Source organism: Anolis sagrei, chromosome 1 (assembly GCF_037176765.1).
Source record: "Anolis sagrei isolate rAnoSag1 chromosome 1, rAnoSag1.mat, whole genome shotgun sequence".
Taxonomy (NCBI): domain Eukaryota; kingdom Metazoa; phylum Chordata; class Lepidosauria; order Squamata; family Dactyloidae; genus Anolis; species Anolis sagrei.
Genome location: NC_090021.1, coordinates 132,508,644 through 132,534,026, shown reverse-complemented (window position 1 = coordinate 132,534,026; position 25,383 = coordinate 132,508,644). Strand labels below are relative to the sequence as shown.

The window sequence follows — 25,383 nt, the reverse complement described above, 5'->3', positions numbered from 1 at the left end:
AACCTTTTGTCTAGACCAGGCATGGGCAAACTTCAGCCCTCCAGGTGTTAGGAATTGTGGGAGTTGAAGTTCAAAATACCCAGAGGACTGAAGTTTGCCCATGCCTTGTCTAAAATATACTCAGGGAGAAAAAGTGGATTATGAGATCACAAAGATATTCCACAGTAATTATCTTGGTTGTCAAGTGTGCTTCCAACACAAGTATAGTCATAATACAGGGTGCAAAATCATTTCCTCCAAAATACAGGTGACACAATGTATGTATGTATGTATGTATGTATGTATGTATGTATATAATGATACCGTTTTTACTTGCTCATTGTTTCCTCCTCATTTATCAAAGTAAGTGAACAACAGTGCATTCAAATGCAATGGAATGTACCAACATAGAAACCAACCTCATTTTGTGGATCTCAACCTTATATATACAACCCAAGATAATGCCATTCTTAGTGGAATTTTCCCTTAAGAAATAATATATTGTACAAGAAGTCTCAAAGCCAAAAGTGCATTTCCCTCAGGCATAACGTGCCAATAACTTTGTTACTTAAAAGATTCAGAAGCATTAAATTATACATAAATGAGAAATGAATGTAATAATACATCATTTTTCAGGTTTTCATCTTCTGTTTTGTTTGCTTCAGGTTCTGTAATAAAGTACCTGTCAACACATTGCCATTGAAAGCCAGCAGTGAAATGTTTTAGAAAGAGGTTCTAAGTTACTTGCCAGATCAGAGCAAGTTACGCCATTTGACAGGGAAGCTGCAACCTTTAAAGTTAAAAGTATGGAAAAATGTTGAGAAACACTTAAGAGATGGATAAAAGACTACCATATTATTTTTGTATACTTGTGCTGTAAATTCATATATGATATGCAAGTTTTGAAAATAGATTTAACGCCAGAAATTCCAGCTCATCCTTAATCTGGAAATCTAACAATACAATCATCCCATTATATTATTTTAATGTTCTCTCTTATACAAGTTGAATCTCCCTTATGCAGAAATCCTAAATATTCCAAAAAACCAAAAATATCTGAAATCTCCCCCCAAAAAAATCTAGTCCCAAACATTTTAGATAAAGTAGACTCTGTCTAGTATAATACATTCTGAATAATGATCTGCCTTTATATTATTTTCGTAAGCATAACTATCGTTCTGAAAACAAGCAAAAAGTGGCAAATAACTAACTGCAAAACAATGGGTTGGCATGACATATGGTGCATCCACACAGGAGAATTAATGCAGTTTGACACCACTTTAACTGCCAGGGCTCAAAGCTATGGAATCATGCAAGCTGTAATTTTACAAGGCCTTCATTCTTCTTTGTCAAAGAATGCCAACTCTCAGGATTCCACAGTATTGAGCCATGGCAGTTAAAATGGTACTAAGCTGGAATCCTATTGGGTAGTTATGAATATGCAAATCTGCAGACCAAAGTATAAATCTGATTAGTCTAAATTATACTAACCCAAAGGTGAGAGACTTCCACCTTGGTCCATATATCAAATGGACAATGTATTGGGATTCTCACATCAAAACAATCTATTTTATGTGTGGCCAAGACCCCAAAATAACATATAAAACAGCTCTGTACTTAAGCAAAACAATACGTCTGAGAACCACATATGTAGGGCTGATTGGGGTAAATTGTAGGAGTGATAATGAAATATGATGTATATACTCAGCTTGATTAGTTTATTAGTTTTATCATGTCTTATCATATGTATTTACTGTATTATTATACGTGTCTTATTTTAACTTTCTACGTGGAGTGTGATCAGGTCTTGTCAGGCCTTGTTGTTCTGTTTCTTATTGTGATATGGCCTAAGGGCTAATCAATAAAATTACTACTAAAATTACTACTAGACCCACCAATTCAAGAGTAACTGTCTAAAGTAAGGGCTCCGAAAGGATCGTAAATACATTCACATATTCATAACTGCCCAACAGGATTCCCTCCCTCATATGGAAGCAGATTTAATAATGTCTAGAGTGCACTAAGGACCTCATCACATGATGGAAATTCATTGTCCTAGGATGTTTATGCCCCAATTGAGCAACAGAGCCCAACACCACCCATCATACAATGTAGCCTCACTTCCGGTGGATCTCTGTGGGTCAACTGGAGTGGCAGTGTCATAGGACCCTTTGCTACCAAGACAGGAGCCTCCCTGTGTTCTATTTGGAACAGAGGGGCTACTGCGGGGATAAGCTGCACAGCTATGCTTCCTCACATGTGATGGGAATGCATTAGCTGGTGGCAAGGGGAGGGGCAGGGTGCCAGGATTGCCCCGGTGCTCCCTGTTTCACCACAGAGGCTGGCAAATTGGAACACTGGACCTCATTAATGTGATGAGGTCCTAACTGAAATCATTTGGACTAAACATGGTCATGATAAAAAAAATTGCTGGACTACTTAAAGTGCAAATCCAAACCATAGAAAATATAAGAGTTTATCATGTTTCGATCCAAAAATACGCTTCTTCAATATTATATTATTTAATGTGCTCTGTTGGGTTGTGGTGTAGAAATCAATCTGTTTGCAATCAGGTGGTTACCTACATTAAGCTGAACCACATATTATTTCCAACTTACTGAACAGCCTCTGAAACACCCCAACCTCTTCATGGCAGTTCACTGCTTTGTGGGGAGCAGGCAGGACATCTAATTCCCCGTAGCAGCTCACAAAATGATTAGAGAATCACCGAGACCTCTGGAAGGCCCTGGTGGATTTCTGTTCCGATATTATTATATACCTGGCTTCCAGGACATAGACAGATACATTTGTAATCCTCTATGCTCCCTAAAAACACCATGTGAGGGATATCAGAGGTTGTTCAGCAAGATGTGTGTGTGTGTGTGTGTGGGGGGGGGGAGTTCTGGCTGCTGAGGAGGATGGTTGGAAATTCTACCTCCATAATGCAAAGAAGGGGAATTTATAGATATCTTTTTATCAGTTGTCAGTTTCATATGTATGTAGACAAGTATCTATGTAAACAAGTACTTTACATGATAATCTGTAATTATCTTTGTACACAACTTCCCTTACCACATATTTTGCAAACAAATTTTCCCAAACATGTTTTTATGCAAATTGTAAACCAAGAACTATATTATGAATATTCATAGAAGCACACAGTCTTAAGAATAATTATGTTCCTACCCACATATATGTCAAATTATCAAAAAATGTAACTCAAATTAAATCCCCCTTCTTTGTTTCTCCTCTGTAATGGAATCGTTAGTCTAAACTGCCCATGCAGTTTGGACTTACAGAGAAAAAAACACATACAGCTTCTTATCATTTTTTTCCAATCTAAGTCTAATGAATTACACAATCATAAAGTTGGAAGAAATCACAATGACCATTCAGTCCAACCCCACTCAGCCATTCAGGAACAGAGTCGAAGCCATCCAGCCTATGTTTAAAAAATCAGAGAACAATGCCTCCACACTCAGAGGCAGTGTTTTCCACTATTGAACATCTCTTACCATAAAGGACGCTCTTCCTAATATTTAGGTGGAATCTCTCTTCCTGTAATTTGACTTCATTGCTCCATGTCCTAGTTTCCAGAGTAGCAGAAAACAAACTTGCTCCCTCTTCAGTATGGCATAGTTTCAAATATTTAAGTATGGCTATCCTGTCACTTCTTAGCATTCTCTTCTCCAGGCATACCCAGCTCCCAAAACTGCCCTAAATAGCACATAATCTCTAGACCTTTTATCATTTTATTCACCCTTCTCTAGAGATGTTCCAGCTCACCAATATCTTTCCTGATCTGCCCAGAAATGCACACAGTATTCCAGATGAAATCTGACCAAAGCAAAATAGAGTGGTGTTATTTCTTCCCTCAATTTAGATACTACATAGTTGCCTTTCGCATTCATAAAATTCAACTACTCGTGGTTTGAACATATTCCTCTCCCCTCTAAAAAATTCAAAAAAAAAGAAAACCCTGATCTTCCCATTTTATATAAGATACACCATTTTACTATATCATTATATACAATGGGACTAGAGAAGTCACAGATATTTGTATTTACAGGTAGGGTGAGATTGTAACCAAAACTCAGTGGACATTAAGGACTCATTGTACTCCTATTGCTGTAGACCAGAATTGCATAGCCTTTTTGAGCAGAAGCAGTATACATAAGGGTTTGCTGATGGTAAATTATGAAATATCCTCATTTCTACAATTGTCCTCCAAGCAAAATCAGGGCCCTTCCACACAGCCGTATATCCCAGAATATCAAGGCAGAAAATCCCACAATACCTGCTTTGAGCTGGTTTATCTGAGTCCACACTCAGATAATGTGGGATTTCCTGCCTTGATATTCCAGGACATAGGGCTGTATGGAAGGACCTCAGAGTTCATCCTGTTATATCCTTCCCCCCATTCAAGAGTGTGTTTACTATTTACTTAAGGGTTGATACATTTCCATCTGAGAAGACACCAAAATCAAAACTTATTTTGTTAGACAACCATGCCCAATCCCCCCCCCCAACCGCAACTCCCCCGCATCCACTATGGCCATGCATTGTCTAGAAGCTGTAGTCCAAAATAACTTTCTGCCACATGATGTCAGAATGTAAATTGTAATGATAAGTGTAAGCAAACATTTAGCTTGGGAAATATATCAGAACAATCCTTAAGTCACATAATTTTTCTACCAATGAATTTTGCCCATGTTTGTATCTCAACAGGAAAAACATGACATATTTTTCCTCCAGATGGCTTTCACAATGCCAGCTCGCTGGAAGGCCATGTGCCGATATGGTTAGGCAGCAAGATCCTAATAATAAGTGTTTACATATCCCGTTTTGGCAACAGACAAATCATTGATTCAAAACAGCTTTCCATCTGGCAGGACTATGAACTGTTTATCCAGATCCTCTGACATAGCTAAGGGCTATGGAGGCATGAGAAGACTTGGGGCCCTTCCACACAACCATATAACCCAGGATATCAAGGCAGACATCCACAGTATCTGTTTTGAATTGGGTTATCTGAGCCCATGCTGCCGTATAATGCAGTTCAATGTGGATTTTATACATCTGTGTGGAAGGGGCCTTCCTCAGCACTAACTCTACTTGAGATTCACACTTCTAAAGGGCCGGATTGAATAGGTGGCTGTTTATCCCATGTACAAGCAAGAAGGAAATCCGCTCTTGCTTCACAGGGTATACCCATACTATAGAATTAACACAGTTTTACAGAACTTTAACTGGCAAGGCTCAATGCTATGCAGTCCTAGGGGATGTAGTTTGCACCAGCACTCTTTGACACAGAAGGTGAAAGACCTTGTAAAACCACAGCTCCTAGGATTACATAGCACAGACCCCTGGCAGTTAAAGGGGTGTCAAGCTGCATTAATTGTATTGTGTAGATCTAGTGTTGGAAAGTGGTCATGTTACTGCCTATTCTTTCATATGCATAGATGTAATAAGGTTTATATCTGCTTACAAATTATGCATATATATATATATATATATATATATATATATATATATAATGAGCTACTCAAATCTGTTAGTTGATGTGCCACATACAAATTAAAATACATAAATGGCAACAGCAGAACTGAGCTAAATTCCTGATCCAGCTAAAAGTTTTAGTGAACAGTGAAATTCTTCAAATCAGTGATGGGAAAAAGTTGACCATACAAGTGTTACCAAATTGCAACTTGTCACCCCCACATCACTCAACCACAGGTGATGTGGGAGTATATGTGTGCAAACTTACATGTTCTAGAAGCATGTTTTCCACCTGAACTATAACCATGAAATACAGTGGAGCTAGTTCCATTGATTTTAAAGGGAGCTACCATAAACTATACTTTTATTAGAGCTGGAATAGAACTGCAGGACACACGACACATTCTGGAGAAGCAGCATTAATAGATAGTGCCTACTGTTTTTTGATGGTTCAACATAACCAGACTTTGTTTTGTACACCAAATTATTAAAAATATTGTATATAAAAGTATCTTCAGGCTATGTGTATAAGGCGTGTGTGACATATAAATGAATTTCATGTTTAGTGATATGTCTCATCTCTAAGATACCTCAGTATGCATGTAAATGCAAATACAGATATTCGAAAATCCCCAAAATTCTGAAATTTATTCTGATCCCAAGCATTTCAGATAAGGGATATTCAGCCTGTAATAAAATATCAGTGTGAAGAACTGTGATTCTGCATCATCAGATGTAGCTACAACAATTTAGCTTTCTACATCTGCCTGTGCCATTCCACCAGAAACATACCTCTTAAAGCCAGGTAAGGCACCAACTAAAATTTTTCTGTGGTAAGGTAGATTAGGGAACTAGGAAATAATGGTGCAGTTCTTCTTGTCACGAGATGCCTTAAGATAGGCAGTTGGAGAGAACCCTCTCTCTTCTTGCTACAGCTGCTTGCCTCAAAATGCCATGTAACTGGGAATGCACTTGTGTTGCCATTTCCCCATGCTCCAATCTGCAGTGCCTTGGAAAACCCCTGGTAAGGGTTCTGTCAGTCTTAAATTATAGGTTTTCAGAGCCATGTTCTGTCATTAAGGCTGTAAACATGAACCACAAAAATCTAGCTTATGATCTTTTAAATATTGAATGAATCAAGCCAAACAAACCCTTCTAGCCAATATAATTAATGTTATTTTTTAGATCCAGTGCATTTTGAGGGATGCAAAAGGATGACTAGGATGTCAACACAATTGCTATTTTTGATACTGTTTCCAGTAGCAGGGGGAAAAAAACCTTTGTGAAGCACCCATATGATCTTTCCCTGCTTTGTGTCTTGCAGGCAGAGTCATTAAAGTGTCTATGTCCTACAAAGTACCATAATTACAGGAGTCCTGAGATCTCTGCACCCAGCCTGGCAGTTCTCTGTTTTGATTACATAATTATATGTCTGCATACAGCAGACATGGGCAAACTTCAGCCTTCCAGGTGTTTTGGACTTCAACTCTCATATTTACCAGCTGTTGGGAATTGTGGGAGTTGGAGTCCAAAACACCTGGAGGGCTGAAGTTTTCCCATTCCTGGCTTACAGGGATATAATGAGACACTTTTGCAATCTTCCCTATCTAAAAGAAGAGTCCATCTACACTGTAGAATTAATGCAGTTTGACTCTACCTTAACTGTCATGGCTCAATAACACAGGATTGTGGAAGTTGTGGTTTGCTAAGACATCAACACTCTTTGGCAGAGAAGACTAAAGGCCTTGTAAAACTATAAATCCCATCATTCCATAGCATCGAGTCATGACAGTTCAAGTGGAGTCAAACTGCATTAATTCTACAGTTTAGATGCACCCCACGAGAGCTGTGCTACTCCCATTGCTCCTGGAATGACAAACATCTGCTAATAATTCTAAAAGAAATACAGTTATGGACAACACAAAGCATCATACCAAGGAACTGTTAGAAAATATTTACCACCCCTAAGAGATTTAGTAAAATGGGAAGGGAATGTTGAGAGTTCATTTGAGCAGAAGTCTGAATTCAATAAATCTTTCAATAATACTGGGTCACCACAGTGTCAGCTCAGAACAGTTCCTTAATTATCAAGGAAGCAACTGCCTTGGGCAGATTTTATGAAGTGTGAAAGCACCTGAACTTTAAAAACCAACAATCCAGAATACAGTGGAATCCCCAGGGGTCTTTAACATCTATGAGCTGGGAGTCCCAGGTAACATGACTCACACCAAAATAAACACAAAAGCTCATATCAAAACAAACCTAGTCAAAAGATTAATATCTTGTGAAACAGCCAATCACTTCAGTGGCAGCATGTTGTTTTTTTAATGGCTTTAAACAACTTCTGCTAAAAGAAAAGATCTCTGTAGCAAAAAAAGCAGGCAGCTTCTGTCAGTTATTGCCTTGTGAGTCTTCCGTAACCTTATTGATTCCTATGAAGTGACAGACTGAGGCTTCTCTCTGCATCAACACAGACAGGACTCGGCAGACAATACAATAATAAAAGTCTGGTATTTAAGGGGAGGGAGAGACAGGACCAGGTTTAGTAAATAATTGCTTGAATATCTCAGTTTAGGTTCAAACTCCGGGTCTGATCAGAAAAGGCAGTATCTTCACAAGAGCCATTCAATGAAAAAGACATGAAACACACACACACACATTGAAGAAGATTTTCAAAGAGATCAGGAGACAATGAAAAGGTTCTTAGAACTGGTACATTAAACCTAACAAGAAATAACCTGTCTAGAAACAAAAAGTTATGATATGGAGAAAACACAAAGCTAGGTTGTGATCTGCCTCTTCTTTTGTTGTGTCCTTAAGATAAACTATTAAAATAATTTCATTAACTAGCAAAGGAATGTGTCAGCTATTTCTGGTTGCTAGCCTATGTCTGTTTACTAAGAAGTAAGTCCCACTGAGCTCAGTGGATCTTTACTCACAAGTAATTTGACACACAATCATTGCAAATCTTATCTCTCCACTTTTAAGAACATGAATTATGAAAAAATGGAATTTAAAATGCTTCCTACACCAGGCTGGATTAGGTTTCAAATTTATTCATTTCTTTCTCTTATAAATAAATTATTTTGCTTGACTTGTAATAGGAAGTTGGAGAGATGGGTATAGAGCAGTGATTTTCAACCTGTGGGTCCCCAGGTGTTTTGGCCTTCAACTCCCAGAAATCCCAGCCAGTTTACCAGCTGTTACGATTTCTGGGAGTTGAAGGCCAAAACATCTGGGGACCCACAGGTTGAGAACCACTAGTATGGAGGACTTCAGTAATCCACAACCAACCTGCCCCATCCCCCAACAAAAATCCCACATTTCAGTTGATTTGATAGATAGGAATAATCCTGGATGTGTCTTTGGAGAACATTGATTTGATGATGGACCAGAATCTATCAAGTATGGTGGGAACATCCTTGCACTCAATACAGGGGAAAAAATAGCAACATTAAACACGGAGTTTGGAACACCTTTAGGATGATGACTAAATGGTGTACCTATTCTCAGTCCTAGAATAATGAAAATATAGAGTTGGAAGAGAACACAACGGTCATGAAGTCCAATCCACTGCCATACAGAAATCAAAGCCTGACAACTCTCTGTTCAAAAACTTTCTAAGAACAATCCTCCATGTTCCAAGGCAGCGTGTCTTAGGGTGCATCTACACTGTAGAATTAATGTAGTTTGACACCAATTCAATTATCATAGCTTAATGTTATGGAATCATAGGGGTTGTCATTCTGCAAGGTTTTTAGCCTTCTCTACCAAAAAGTTCTGATGCCTCATAAAAATACAATTTCTATGATTCCATAACTCTGAGCCATGAGTTCAAATGATGCCAAACTGCATTATTTCTACAGAGTGGCTTCATGAGTCATTCAAAAAGATGAAGGGCTAAGAGGTGTACATAGAAACAGATTTTAATTAATTGAAAAAACAAGCTTCTACCACTTATATAAGGGATTTGACAGCTCCTCGGTTTTTATTCAGTCCCTGGTGGGTTGCCACTTTACTTGGCTAGAAGGCTCTGTTGGCTTGACAGCATCACAAGCTGTGCAAGCTTCGGTTAAAGGAATGCATAAGTAGTTTTGATGCTAAAAGGAACTGTTATTTTAAAATCACTTTAATAGAGTACTAATTTGAGATTGGAGTGAGGGAGTCAACATATTCAAATACTGTATGTGTTTACTCTATAAATACAGGCAGCCCTCGAGTTACAAACATCTAACTTACAAATGACTAATAGTTAAGAACTAGGGTGAGACAACAGCAAGTAAGAGAAATCTACCCCTCTGAAGGGAAATTTACTCCTGGAAGAATTATCATGGGGTAAAGGCGTCTCCACTGAAGCTTTCTTGCCAATCCTTGTTTCCACAACAAGCCAGTTTTTTCAAAATCCAATGATCACAGGGACAGAAAGTGAGGTGAAATCTTCTGAATAGGGGCACAGGAAGCAAAACAAATCCCCACTGGGGTGTTAATCCTTCCCTATGCTATATCCAAAGCTTTTGGCTGGAGTTACACTTTTAAAATGTACCTGTCCCAACTTACATGCAAATTCAACTTAAGAACAAACCTATAGAACCTATCTTGTTTGTAACTTGGGGACTGTCTCTATATGTAAACCTACTACGAAACTTACTTACAACAAGTGGTAGCATGCAGACCGCTTCAGTGTTACTGAAGTCAAAATAAATGCAATGACTCCAGAGAAACTGGATTAACTAGTTTGGTTTAGCCAGATTGTGGAAAGTTTCCAAGTATCAAACAGATTTGTTGCTATTTATGTGCTGTATAGCCAAAATGAATCAGAGTTTTGTGAAACTAGTACACCTTATTCTATCCTACAAGTCAATCACATCACAAAAGCCTAAAGGGAGCATAGTACACTCATGATTATGGAAAGTGACTTGTTTACAAATCATGATTTTCCTCACAACAGTAACTTTCAAGTGACTCCCCTGCAATGAAAATCCTTACATTGGCACATGGGTCTCAAGATAAAAATTTAAAGCCCCAAAACTTGTCAGCATATGATTTTATACAAGAAGACTTTCATGCATTTAGATAACACTTCAGGTGAGATCTCACTATACATTTAAAATAATACTGGACAATAATATATATAACCACTGTAGATTCTGGGTAGTATCAGGGCCGTAGCCAGAAAAATTTTTCGGGGAGGGTTGACAATTTCGGGGGGGAGGGGGGGGGGTTGAAACAGTTTGGGACCAGCCTACCTGCGTGACCGCATCTCTGTCTATGAACCCACGCGTTCACTTCGTTCATCTGGAGAGGCCCTGCTCGTGATCCCGCCTGCATCGCAAGTGCGTTTGGTGGGGACACAGGGCCTTTTCCGTGGTGGCCCCCCGACTCTGGAACACGCTCCCCAAAGATCTTAGACAGTCCCCTACATTGGCAGTCTTCAGAAAGAACTTGAAGACCTGGCTGTTCCGATGTGCCTTCCCCGAATAGGAAATTTCCAAGACCAAGTCCCAGAAGCACTTTATTAGAATTAAGATTGCCGTACACTGCACATTGCACTTGCCCTATAATCCTTACATATCACCTGTCACATCAGCACTTTTAATCCTGTACCCTTTACTCTAGCCTGGCCCAGTTTTATTGCGTTTTTGGTGTATTGTTTATTGCTTGTTGTTTTGTTGTTTTAATATTGCTTTAATTGTTTTTAATTTGCTTTAGGTGTAGTGTTATGTTGGGAATTGAGGCCTTGGCCTTTGTAAGCTGCATCGAGTCCTTCGGGAGATGCTAGCGGGGTACAAATAAAGTTTAATAATAATAATAATAATAATAATAATAATAATAATAATAACCTGCCTCCTAGCTCACGCTGAAGCAAAGAGCACAGCAGGGGGCAGAGCAGCCTTCAATAGCCTGCAGCTCCGCCCCTGTCAACCACCTCCACCAAGTCTGGCCTCCTTAATGAGAGCATTCAACACACACACACCCAACTTGGTTGCTTCACTACATCGGCTATTGCTGCAAGTAATGACAGTGTGAATAAATTGTCAATATTTGCTTGAGATAGTGCTTACAGTTCTGGAGGGACTCTTAATTTTTTGCATCATAGACTTAGCATGGGGATTTGGTTAACCAGTTAAAATTCATGAGTGAACCAGTTTTTTTTAAAAAAAATCTGAAACATTTCGGGGGGGGGGGGGGGTTGAACCCCTAAAACCACCCCCTCGCTACAGGCCTGGGTAGTATCCACATGTCCAGGATATACAAAATACACAGTTAAAATAGTTAGATACCTGAACTGCCATGGCTCTCCCCTTGGGTACATCTACACTGTAGAATTAATGCAGTTTGACCCCTCCTTTAATGGTTATGACTCCATGCTATAGAATACTGGGAGTTGTACTTTGGTAAGGTACTCTATGGCATAGAAGGTAAAGGCCTCATAAAACTACATCTCCCAAGATTGCATAGCTTGAGCCATGGAAGTTAAAGAGGTGTCAAACTCCAGGTGCACCCCTTAGCTCCATACATTCTTTAATCCTTAATAATCACAGGACTTGTAGTTTCATGAAGTAGTTGTAGGTAGGTCTCTGCTAGGGAGCACAGAAGTCTATGTGCCTCATCCAACTACATATCCCAAGATTCTATATGAAAGTTACACTAGTAACACTAGGCAGCTACAATGGTGTAGTGCAAATTCTAATGCCCAAGGTTTTAAACAAATGTGGAGAGGGATAAAAAACCCTGGGAAGAAAAAAGAAAAAGAGCTAGATGCTTTAGGATGCCAAAGTCTACAATTAATCTCAGTTCCAAAACAGAAACAGCAGGTTCAATGAGTCATTAATATATATGCAGATATCACTGAATATTAAGTAAATCTCACTGTGGTGAAAACTGCATTGGGGGTCCCCTTATCTGCAAATACAAGAAAGCTAGCAACTCAAACCTCTGCCACTAGCCTTAGGATAAACTCACAGGTTTATTTGGCAGCACATAGCGGAAGTACAAAGAAATAACAATCCTAAATTGTACCAGGTATGATACCAGCTCTAGGGAAGTTAACTTTGCATTGTAATTGTCTTTGCAGCTCATCTTAGGACAGAGTTTAACTGTAGATATATGTGGTGTTCAAAGATCTGGCCATAAATAAATAGTTTCCTATTTTGTCCTCCCCACTAGTTTTTTCTTTTACTAATGAGTTAGCTGATGAGTTCAGAGGAACTCAAAAACTTGCAGATGTTTGAGGAACCGTAGCAATAAATATTAATAAAGTTATAGCCCACCTGTGGATTTTCTACAGCACAGACTAATGCTACTCATACAGACCAAGATGGCACTGACCTCTGTTGAATTTTATCTAGTTTTGATATACATTTTAATCATGGAGAAGTAATAAACAGGAACCAATAAGGTTTAATTTTATGCTCATGATTATTTCAGTGGGTCTACTATATGGTTCCAACACAGTGTATTTGAAATGTGAAACAACACACCTCTTTTCCTCAATATGTCTGGCCAAAAGTTCCCAGTGGTTACATGGATGTTCCACTGAAAAGATTCAGAAAAGACAGATGAAGTCTTACAAGACACCTGGCTACAATACAACTCCTAACATCCATTAAATTCATCACATTAAACCCTTGGTTTTCTGTTGTGAAAAAAGCGAGAGTCTCTATATACGCCATATAATTTGCATTGCAGAAAACTCACATAACAATATAGACATTTTTGTTGCTGATGCCATGGAGGGGAGCATAAGACCAGTGTGGAGCCAGTGTGCCATTGTCGTTTGAACATTGGATGGATGTATCTACATTGTAGAATAAATGCTGTTTGATACTACTTTAACTGCCATGGCTCAATGCTATGGAATCCCAAGATTTCTAGTTTGGTGAAGAACAAAACTTGAAACCTCTTTGGCAGTGAAGGCTTAAGGCCTTACAAAACTACAGCTTCCATGATTCCATAGCAACGAGCCCTGGCAATACTGTCAAACTGCATTAATTCTGTGATGTAGATGAACCGAGATTCTGGAGAAAATAGGGTTAAAATCCTGTTTGGCCATAAAAACTCATTAGGTGACTTTAGCAAGTTGTATGCTCTAAATCTCAGAAACTCCCTCATAATTTGCCTTAGGGTCACCATAAGTTGAAAATGACTTGGATGGCACACAACAACAACAACAAGAAGACAACTCCAAAGCTATAGTCACTGGGCATCTTTAGAGCTATGGCACTCACTGTAAATTATACAGATAAGTGAACATCACAGGTATAATATCAAAAATAAAATTCTCAAATCGCTTAGCACATAATAACTATGCTCAAATGCAGAGATGAGCCAGGATTCTTTGCCATTTTACACTTGTTGGGGACAATGCAGTATATGAATGTTTGTTGCCTGATCTTCTTGTTGTGTCATTTTTATAAAGTTCTGGAGAGACATATTCTACATAGAATTATGAAAACAATACACCCACTTATGATTCCACAGCAAGCTGGTTTCAAGAATGGGAAAGCTGCATATCACAAGCATTGAACCTGACAGAGCACATAGATGGTTTTGAAAGGCAGCAGATCCAGGAGTTGTTTACATAGACTTGTCAGCAGCGTATGATACTGTAAATCATCACCTCCTCCTGAGAAGGGAGGAGGTGATGATCTACAAAGGACTACCACCTTACTCACTTCATAGGAAATCTGCTACAAAACAGGAGCTTTTTTGTTGAGTGCCAGGGTGAGAGAAGCAGATGACGAAGACAGAAGAAGGGTCTGCCTCAGGGGGAGTTGCTTGCTCTATCAATATTTAACATTTATACAAATGATCAGAGAGTTTCATCTATGGTGATTATCATGCCATCACCACTCAAGCAGGGAGCTTTAAAATGGTTGAACAGAAGCTCTCTGAAGCTTCAGGTGCTCTTATTTCCTATTATAGGAAAAACTGGCTGATTCCTAATCCATCTAAAATGCAGACATGTGCTTCTTATCTTAAGAACAGACAAGGATCTCGAGCTATGAGGATTACCTAGGAAGAAATCCCACTGAAGCATTGCAGCATACCAATATATCTGGGGGTTACTCTGTACCATGCTTTGACTTACAAGAGGCACTGCTTGACTATCAAGCAAAAAGTGGGTGCTAGAAATAATACCATATGAAAGCTGACTGGCACAACCTGGGGATCACAACCAGACACAGTGAAGACATCCACTCTAACGCTTTGCTACTCTGCTGCTGTGGATATGGCTCTTTATGAGACATGTCACATTATCACATGATGTCCACACCATAAGCCACTGGAGAAATTACACTGCTTAGCTGGTATTGCACCACCAACAGCATACCAACATTTAAAATCAATAAATAGTTTTCTAAGATATACAGAAATACTCGCAGGAACACCTCAGCAAAAGAGAGTACAAAGTGGCAGGCTAAAACTCAGAACCTCAACCAGTGGCTGATACAGGATGAGAAACTCCCTCCTGGGCACATAGAAGACTGGGCAACATGGAAGATACTGAACAGACTGTGCCCTTGTACCACGAGATGCCGAGCCAATCTGCATCTAAATGGGGCTTCAAAATGGAGTCAACAACATGCAAGTGTAGAGAAGAGCAAACCACAGACCACTTACTACAATGCAGCTTGAACCCTGCCACATGTACAATGGAGGACCTTCTTACACTTACACTAGAGTTACTTGAAGTGGCCAGCTTCTGGTCAAAGGAAATTTAGTACAATGCCAAGTTTTTAACTTTGTTTTGTGGTTTTTTAATGCATTATAACTGTATTTTTAATTTTGCATCTGACATGATAAATAAAATAAATTGCCTGATCACTTCTGCTACAAAACAACAAGTGAAGAAACCTGAGATCTTTTTTCCTGTAGACTTATTGTGATGTTATCAACGAACAGTTTTCCTGTACAATCCATAATCATAAGCCCAGAATGAACCACAATGTACAAATAATTTTCTGGAGACAAATCTCCATGTTAGGTTGAGGCATCACAATTAGCAAACTCTTCTTGTCTCCAATGCAACTGAATGTGTCAAATATTTTAACAGCTAGTTTGCACACTCAGGTGCCATAATCTACTTACATAGCAAGCAAGTAATGCACGTGCACATGGATAAAACAGATCAGTGAAAATTAACTACTGCTCAACAATAATTTAAAAGTATTGCATCAGAGGCAGTATGACCAGAATCACCTAAGTAATCATTCATGTGGCACTTATCTTCATACATGAGACTGATCTAGACTCAGTAGGATGTATTCCCAAATATATCTGCTTTGTTTGCTAAAAGGAAGAAGAAACTCTACTTTTAGTCTTTTTGGTCAACTTCTCATGAAACCAGAAGCCCAACTGACATTGAAATGTAGTTTTACTTGTTTTGATGCTGACATTATTTTACCAGACCTATTGTCCCACCTTTACAATAACAATCAAGGAAACTGTTTGACGAACAATACACAATATGGCAATGAAATAGGCACAAACAACAGAAAGGGCCAAGTAACCGAGTTTCTGCAAAAGGAGGAGTATATGGACAAGAGAACATACATTTATGTCCTTTCTCTCCTATTGCTTGGTATATTTTAAAAAGAATAAAGGTGTGGAAAGATTTGTGGGTTTTTTTAGGTATTTGGCATATTCAAGAATTATTCTAGTATGAAATATGCTGTTTGTTGCAAATATAATGGAAACAGGAATGACTGTATTTCACAGTACATTATTGTCTTTAAGATTCCTGGCTGTCTTTCTGACACCAAATGTATGCTGAGCAAAACAGAATAAGGATTTGTCAAGCAAAAGCTTGGAATAAGCCATCTTCTTCTTTGGGGATACATTTCTGGATTTATAAATTTTAACCAAATCACATTCTGCAACATGGCTTGATTTTCTTTTCAAGCGAGCTCAGTGACAATCTATTTGCAGTTCTGTCAAAGAGAAACGATAAATAATGAACAAGTATTGTCTGGCATGTACTCACTTCTCCCTGCTTCACTGCAGAATATTGTTGTGCAGGCAGAGACGGGTATAACAACACACACTGCCAGATGCCCAGTAGCTGCATAATACACTATTCTTCAAATCTGCCATGTTCCCCAAATGATTTAGGTAGAGGAGGCAGACCATTTATGCTAGAGCAATGGCACAGAAGACTTCAAGCATGATCCCATGCCCAAAGTCACATTAAAATTATATTTTCAGCCCATCAGATCCTATGTGCACCTGAAGTCCAGTCTACTGTATTCAACTGCACCTATTTCTAACTTGTTGGCTTACCAGGAGTAAGTCCCAATGAGATCCACTTATGAGGAAACACAGATAAGATTGTGATGATAGGGTGCAATCCATGCCCATTTACTTGAGAATATTCTGCACTGAATACTATGGGACTTGCTTCTGAGTCGATGAGGATAGGGGATGCCAATCCCTATAAGTGGGAGCACTTAACAGAGTGCGTATTTATGTGTGAGCAAACACCACTGGGCAAAATTGGAGATATTCCTTAATAAATGTGCAACTTAACTCTGTGCAAGTGAGCACAGCATTGTAGCACCCTCTACATCTGGTGCAGCACAGATCTTTCTTTCTTTCCACAACTCCCACTGAATTCAGAGGAATTTTATCCTAAACAACAATGTATTCGTATGTCAACTCAAAATACAAGCTTAACTGAAGTCAATGGGACTTATATCCAGATCAGTTTAAAGTTTGGAAAGCAATATAGTTCATGAACTACATGTTTATTATTACTATTGAAAAACACCAGACTTAGCCTAATGACCAAATCTTTCTAGAAAAGGGTTAGTTATATTGCAGGTTCCAATGTGATTCCACAGATATTATTGCAGGCAATCCTAAACATGTTTACTCCGAAGTAAGCCCACTATGTTCACTTTCATAGACAAAAGGAAGCATTAAAAATTCACAAACATACCTAAGAAAAATGTTGTCATCATCAAATTAATTGTGGTTTAAGGGGCTAAGTAATATTTACCTTTAAAAAAGTTGCTCCTCAAAAATGTGCTCAAATGATCTAGCTAAACCTTTTCTTTTTTGGGGACTCTCCTTTGATTACTCCAGATCTTTTCAGTGCAAACCAGTAGACTTTGACCTTCATCCTTTCATGGTATGGTTTGAATCTTATATTGGTGGTCACATAAACTGGGAAGCCTGTGCTATAGCTGTGCCACATTTAAGCAACAATCCTAAAAGTAAGTCTCATTGTGGGCCCTTCCACACAGCCATATAACCCAGAATATCAATGCAAAAAATCCCACAATATCTGCTTTGAAGTGGGATATCTGAGTCCACACTGTCATATATCCCAGTTCAAAGTAGATAATGTGGGATTTTCTTCAGCTGTGTGGAAGAAGCCTGAGTTTATTTGGCCTTACTTCTGCATAGAGGTGTAAAGGGATCCACTTTCAGGCTCCTTTCAGTTTACATAGCTAGAGTTGCCTAACTTACTTGAGAGCAAAGACTCTAAATGAAGCTTATAATTTCCACCTCCTGATTTCAAAAATACTTTCCCAAGCTCCTTTATTACACAATCTATACCCACAGCATCTATTCTAAATATAATTTATTGGGGGCAGAGATGTTTTATCAGCAGTAAGAGAACCTTTTCCTTGTAATTTTAGAACTTAATATGCAGACAAGTCCCAAATAACTGCTGTGTTTAGCAAGGAGCGCAGCACCTCCCCTCTAACTATTGATTCTTGGCCAACAATCTGACACTAAACAACACTCTTGCCAATGATATTAATGTGAAATGAATACCACTGCTTGGTTCCATACAGTCTTATAATCGTTAACATAAATCAGAGTACCTACTTCACCCAGGAAGTATGCATTCATTGCAGGGGGAAGGAAAAGGCGCATCATTAAAACACATACATGTATATATACAAGGTGCTCAAAAGTGTTAGCAGGTACACTGCAGTCTAACGCAATGCACTTTTTACTTGGCAATAAACCTCTCTACATGTATTGAGACCTATGAGCAGATAACTACATAAAACTGCAGTCACAATACCAAAACTGATGCATGTTCACTTCAAAACAACTCCAACTCCCTTCAATGGGACAGAATGTTGGTCACAGATCTGGGCAGACAGGTTTGTTGCCTTATTGTAAAATTCAGTAAGGTTCACTTCTGAGTGAGCCTGTCTAGACACCTTGTGGGAATATTCCCTTAAGGAACAATTGGAACTGGCTTTATTTTTTGCCACCAAATGAGAAAGCAACACTCCTTCCCCTTTACCCAAGGGTGCATCTACACCAGGTATGGGCAAACTTCAGCACCGGTTGGCCCATGCCTGGTTTATAGTGCGGGTCGTCCTGTATATTGGGTCAGGCCCAGCCAGTTTCACAACACAATGCTGTTTCCTCCTCAGGAAGAAAACCTCACCAGCATATACACCAGTATTTCCCAAATTCTGCTCCTCCAGATGTTTTAGACTTCAACTCCCACAATTCCTGACAGGTGGTAAACTGGCTGTGATTTCCGGGCACTGATGTCCAAAACAATTGAAGGAGTAATTTAAAAAACACTGATCTGCACTATCAATCAGGTATGGGCAAACGTTGGCCCTCCAGATGTTTTGACTACACTTTCCAGAAGTCCATGCCACCTTACTTGAGATGGCTGTTAAAAATTGTGGGAGTTGCAGTTTAAAACACCTTGAGGACCAAAGTTTGCCCATGCCTACCATAGAAGGAATGCAGTTTGACACCACTTCAACAGCCATGACTCAATGCTATAGAATCCAGGAAGATGGAGTTTGGGAAAGTACCAGCATTCTGTTAGAGAGAGTTAAAGACCTCTTAATACAACACTTCCCACAATTCCATAGACTTGAGCCATGGCAGTTCAAGTGTCAAACTCCATTAATTCTACAGTGTAGACAGGGGCGGCTCAACCCATTACGCAAAGTAAGCCTTTGCAGTATAGTTGATTTTGCCCAGGGGCACTCTTGAGGCACTCTTGGTGGAAAATAGACCTTGACATATGTGAGTTGTAGTTACTGGGATGTATAGTTCACCTACAATCAAAGAGCATTCTGAACTCCACCAATGATGGAATTGAACCAAATATGGCACACAGAACTCCCACTACGAACAGAAAATATATATCAGTGATTGGTGGGGCGGGGACAATGACGACAAAATACTGTTTGCTTACAGTTGAAAATTACCTAGGGTCACCCCTGAATGTAGATCAAGCATGGGAAAACTTTGGCCCTCCAGATGTTTTGGACTTCAACTCCCACAACTCCTAACAGCCTACCAGTTGATGATCTCCCAATGAAAGACGTTCAGGGATAATAACACTGTGGAGAGTGACAAGAAAGAAGGGTGCAATCTGAAATAGGAAGTTTTGAGCAACAAGCCAAAGGCCCTTAGGGATGTTTCCCACACACTACAATAGAGATGGAAGAAAGTCTCTTTTAGTGTATATCCATGGGTCAGCCAGCTTACCAGCTGTTAGGGATTGTGGGAGCTGGACTCCAAAACATCAGGAAGAGCAGAATTTGAGAAATACTGGTGTAAATGCTAGTAAGGCTTTCCTCCTGAGGAGGAAACAGCATTGTGCTGTGGAACTGGTTGGGGCTGGCCCATTGCACACAATAAACCAGGCATGGGCAAACTTGGGCCCTCCTTCCTCCAGGTGTTTTGGACTTCAACTCCCACAATTCCTAACAGGCTCGGGTCTTTTTCTTTTCCTGCTCAGTCATAGAATCATAGAATCAAAGAGTTGGAAGAGACCTCATGGGCCATCCAGTCCAACCCCCTGCCAAGAAGCAGGAATATTGTATTCAAATCACCCCTGACAGATGGCCATCCAGCCCCTGTTTAAAAGCTTCCAAAGAAGGAGCCTCCACCACATTCCGGGGCAGAGAGTTCCACTGCTGAATGGCTCTCACAGTCAGGAAATTCTTCCTCATGTTCAGATGGAATCTCCTCTCTTGTAGTTTGAAGCCATTGTCCCATTGCGTCCTAGTCTCCAGGGAAGCAGAAAACAAGCTTGCTCCCTCCTCCCTGTGGCTTCCTCTCACATATTTATACATGGCTATCATATCTCCTCTCAGTCAGTTAAGTGGGCCTGAGGCTGTTAGGAATTGTGGGAGTTGAAGTCCAAAACACCTGGAGGAAGGAGGGCCCAAGTTCTCCCATGTGTCTTATAAAGAAGAATAATGATTATGTCATACTTTCCTCTCTTAAACACAGAGGAACACTCCACCAACCTTTTATGGTGGATTAAAACAGCCATGGAGAACATTTCAAAAGAGGGGAAGGGGGCAAATCAATTGGATTGTTTTGTTTTATTATTAAGCACAAGCCAGGAAGGAAGGAGGTACGATCAACACATAGCCAGGAAGGACCTGAACGTCCACAGGTTTTGCAAACCACGCTTTTCCCCTCATCTCCTTCCTCCTTTTATCCTCCTCTTCTCAGTCCTGGGCTCCCTATTTCCCACTTTGTGTTATCTACTGTCAGCGCAGGCCAAAGTGAGGCGGGGACTGGGAGGGCCCAACTCGGTTGCCATGGCGACTGATGCTGCTGCGGAGTTCCCCTCCAATGGCCGGGAAGGGCGACCCAAGTCGAGTGCGCGCGGGCCTCAGTGGCCGGGGTTGTCCCACCCCTCTTTTTGTATCATCATCATCACAATGATGGTGGTTCTGGTTATTCTTTGCCGCTGTCGTCGCCGATGTCCATCCCCTGGAGGGCCCTGAGCCGAGCAGAGGCGTCGAGGCGCCGCTTCTCGCGGATGAGCTCCTCCAGGCTGTGGAAGCGAGCCGTGCGGGCCTCGCCGTCGGCTAAGCGGCTCTGGAGGTAGTACTGTTGCCTGGGACACCCTCCGCCGCCTGCCCCGGGGGCGCCCTCCCCGCCGGCCTTGAACTCCCGCTTGCCGAAGCGGCACCAGGCGGCGAAGCTCTCCGAGTTCGTCCAGCAGATCTCGGGGCTCTTGAGGCCGAGGTGCCCGCGCGCGTTCTGCACCACCAGCTCGGCGCCGAGCGGGCGGAAGCGGTACCAGTCACTCACCACGCGCCCGGCCAGCCCGCCCCCGCCCTCGCGCAGCCCCTCCTGCCGGATCTGCCCCCCGCGGAGCTGCACCACCTGCCCGCCGCCCACGTAGACGGCCCAGCGCGGCGGCCACGACGGAGGCTCCGCGCCGCCCAGGTCCAGCAGCTCCAGCAGGTCCCCCGCCTCGCACAGCGCAGGCAGCGCCGACGCCGGGTACACCCCCAGCGCCCCCACACCGCTGCCTTTGGAGAAGATACATTCCGGGCCGCGGAAGGCGCGGAACTGGGGCTCGCTCAGCAGCAGCGGCGGAGGGGGAGTCCCCGGGTGGTGCAGGTGCAAGTGGTGGTGGTGGTGATGGACAGGGGTCTCCGGGGCGGGGCTCCCGGCGCCCCTCCCGCCGCTGTACTTGGTGGCCTCAGGCGGGACCCCCACGCCGCCGCCGCCCCCTCCTCCGCCTCCTCCGCGCTCGTCCAGGTCCACCTCCTCCTCATCCGAGAAGAAGTAGGCCACGCCCACGCGGAGCTCGTCCTGCTCGATGCCCGAAGGGTCCCCCGTCGGCAGCTCGCTGTAGTTCAAGTGGGTGATGCGGTCCAGTTGGTTGCCCATCAAGGACGCCGCCCCGGCGGGAGGGAGGGCGGGAGCGGGCGGGTCTGCCGGAGAAAGAAAGGGAGGAGAAGGCAAGTGAGATACACAGAGAGAGAGAGAGAGGGAGAAAGAAAACCAAAAGGAAGGGGAAAAGATAGCAAGCCAGGAGGGGAGGAGAGGGAGAGAAAGTCAGGCAGGCTGGAGAGAAAGCCAGGAGGAAAGAAAGGAAGCATGCAAGCCTGGAGAAGAGAGAGAGAGGAGGCGAAGAGGCGGGGAGGGAAGAAAGAAAGCCAGGGGAAGAGAGGGAGAAAGGGAGAGAAAGTCAGCACGGAAGGAAGGAAGGAAGAGAGAAAGCCGGGAGGAACGAAAGAAAGAGAGACAGAGACAGAGAGAGAAAAGGCAGGCAGAAGAAAGCCAGGAGGAAAGCAAGATGTGTGAAAACCACAAGGAAGAAAGAGAAGCATGCGAGCCAGGAGGAAAGAGAGAGAGAGAGAGGGAGAATAAGTCAGACAGGAAGGAAGGAGCAAGCCAGGAGGAAAGAATGGAAGCATGCAACCCTGAAGGAAAGAGAGAGGCAGAAAGCCATGCAGGAAAAAGTCAGGAGGAAAGAAAGAAGAGTGAAAATCATAGAATCAAAGCGTTGGAAGAGACCTCTTGGGCCATCCAGTCCAACCCCCTGCCAAGAAGCAGGAATATTGCATTCAAATCACGCCTGACGGATGGCCATCCAGCCTCTGTTTAACCATAAGAAAGAAAAGAAAGTATGGAATCAAGCAAGCCCAAAGAAAAGAAAGAGAGAGGCAGTCTCGAAGGAAGGCAGGAGGAAACAGTGAAAACCAGAAGGAAAGAAGCATGCAAGACAGGAAGAGAGGGAGAGAAAGTCGGGTTGGAAGGAAGGAGAGAGAAAGATAAGAGGAAAGAAAGAAGCATGTCAGGCCTGGAGGAGAGGGGGGGGGGGGTTGAAAGGAAGGAAGGCAGGTGAAAGTCAAGAGGAGAAAAAAAGAAGAGTGAAAACCAAAAGAAAGAAAAGGAAGCATGCAAGCCAGGAAGGGAGAGGGAGAAAGGTAGGTGGGAAGGAAGGCAGGAGGAAAGAGAGGAAAAACCAGAAGGAAGGAAGAAAGGAAGCATGCAAGCCTGGAGGGAAGAGGGAGAGAAAGTCAGGCTGGAAGGAAGGAAGGAAAGGAAGGAAGGAAGCATGCAAGCCTGGAGGAATGACAAAGAAAAAGCAGACAGTCAGGAGAAAGCCAGGAGGAAAGAAAGAAGAGTGAAAACCACAAGAAAGAAAAGGAAGCATGTAAGCAAACAAACCCGGAGGAAAGAGAGAAGGGCAGTCTCCAAAGAAGATAGGAAACATGCAAGCCAGAAGGGGAGAGAGAGAGAGAAAGTCAGGCCGGAAGGAAAGATAGAAAGCCAGGAGGGAAAAGAGAGAGAGAAAGACAAGCAGGCAGGAGAAAGCCAGGAGAAAAGGAAAGAAGAATCAAAACCAGAAGGATGAAATGGAAGCATGCAAGCCTGGAAGAGAGAGGGAGAGAAAGACAGTCGTGAAGGAAGGCAGAAGGAAAGAGGGAGGGGAAAAAACAGAAGGGAGAAAGGAAGCATGCAAGCCTGGAGGAAAGAGAGGGAGAAAGTCAGATGGGAAGGAAGGCCAGGAAAAGAGAGAGAGAATCAGAAGGAAGAAAGGAAGCATGCAAGCCTGGAGAACAGAGAGAAAGACTGACAGGAGGGAAAGAAGGGAAGCCAGGAAGAGAAGACAGATACTGGATCAACACTGTCCTACATCCCAGCCTCTGACCCCAGATTTTCCGATCTGAACTGAATTAAACGAGTCTCCACTGCCAGATAATCTGGGACCACATCCTGGGATAGAGGGCAGCCAGAGAGAAAGCCCCAAAGGAAGGAAGGAAGCCTGAAGGAAAGAGAAAGTCAGGTGGAAAGGAAGGAGAGAAAGACAGGAGAGAAAGTTAGGAAGAAAGGGAGGCAAAAAAGACGGGAGGAAGGCCAGGGGGAGAGAAAGTTAGGAAGGGAGGAGGGAGGAAAGACAGAACAAAAGAAAGAGAGAGAGGAATAGGAATCCAAGGGCGCTTCCAAACAGAATATCAAGGCAGAGAATCCCACAACATCTGCTTTGAAATGGGTGATCTGAGTCCACACTGCCCTATATCCCAGTTCAAAGCAGATCATGTGGGATTTTATTCTGGAGTGGAAGAAGCCCCAGAGAAAGGAGAAAGAGCCCGGAGGAAAGAAAGGTCGGAGAAAGAGAGAACGCCAAAAGGAAAGGAGGAAGGAGAAAGCCGGGAGAGAAGAAAGAGAGAACAGATGGGGTGGGAAGAAGTGGGGAGGTTGTGGGGAGGCTGACACCCAAGCGAAAGGGGCTTGGAGAGGAAACAGGGAGTATCCTCACAACAACACCACACGCAGCGAGCGAGACACAGACACAGAGACACACCTCTCTCCCCCCAAAGGCGGACACGGGAGAGAGAAAGAGAGAGAGAGGAAGGAAGGAGGGAGGGATAGCGGTGCCTGCTCTCCTCCGCACGCCTCAGCCTCTGCTTAGGGAAAAGGGGCATCTAGCCAGGGACCCTTTCGTACCCGGAGTCGCCCAGATCGAGCCCCCGACGTCCTTCAGAGTCCTCCGCCCGCCATGCATGGGAGAAAGGGGCGCTCCGAAGCCCAGCCTCCGCCTCCGCCTCCTCCTTGCCTCGCCCGGCTCCGCTGGGCAGCCCGCAGGCTGCCGCCTCCTGCCTGCCTTCCTCCCTTCCTTCTCCTGGACGGCCCCGCGCGGCTCTGGAGTCCCCTCGGTGGCCAGGCTCAAGTCAAGGCGTCAAGCGCCGCCCCCGAAAGACGCTCATTGGCTGCGTGCGCGGGCTCGGGGGTGCCAATCAACGCCACAAGGGAGGGGAGGGGGGATCCCCGGCGCACCATCGGCCTCGGCGCGTCTGCCGCAGCAGCACGGCTCACAGGGGAGGAGCCCGGAGCCCGGGAGGCGGAGAGAGGCGTAGGACACGGGGGGTGTGAGCCAGCCTCACTCGCTCCTGGCATGCCGTTATCGTTGCTGAGGAAGGGAGCCTCAACAGGCCTATGCCTTTCCATGGGAGTCTCCTTTGTCTTTAGCCCTTCCACACAGCCCTGTCTCCCAGAATATCAAGGCAGAAAATCCCACAAGATCCGCCTTGAACTGAGTTATCAGTACTCAGATAATGTGGGATTTCCTGCCTTGATATTCTGAGATATGGGGCTGTGAGGAAGGGCCCTACCTTGTCATCATCACAGTCATCACCACCACCT

The 25,383-nt window shown here is 42.7% G+C and overlaps 1 protein-coding gene across 1 annotated transcript; it reads right to left on the bottom strand.

Annotated features, from left to right (window-relative positions):
- Positions 1-20,795: 20,795 nt before the first annotated feature.
- LRATD1 (LRAT domain containing 1) lies at positions 20,796-25,140 on the bottom strand. Its single transcript, XM_060787448.2, has 2 exons — positions 24,688-25,140; positions 20,796-22,163 (listed from the first exon to the last, which is right to left on the bottom strand). The coding sequence occupies exons 1-2, from the start codon at positions 24,743-24,745 to the stop codon at positions 21,172-21,174; spliced, it is 1,050 nt and encodes a 349-aa protein (XP_060643431.2). The 5' UTR covers positions 24,746-25,140; the 3' UTR covers positions 20,796-21,171.
- Positions 25,141-25,383: the final 243 nt, after the last annotated feature.

What these genes read in the sequence shown, in the direction of transcription:
- LRATD1 (XM_060787448.2), bottom strand. Translation starts at nt 24,745, where the DNA reads ATGCATGGCGGGCGGAGGACTCTGAAGGACGTCGGGGGCTCGATCTGG. An exon ending in CTCGATCTGGGCGACTCCGG is followed by an intron (nt 22,164 to 24,687) that starts GTACGAAAGGGT and finishes TTTCTCCGGCAG; the next exon opens with ACCCGCCCGCTCCCGCCCTC.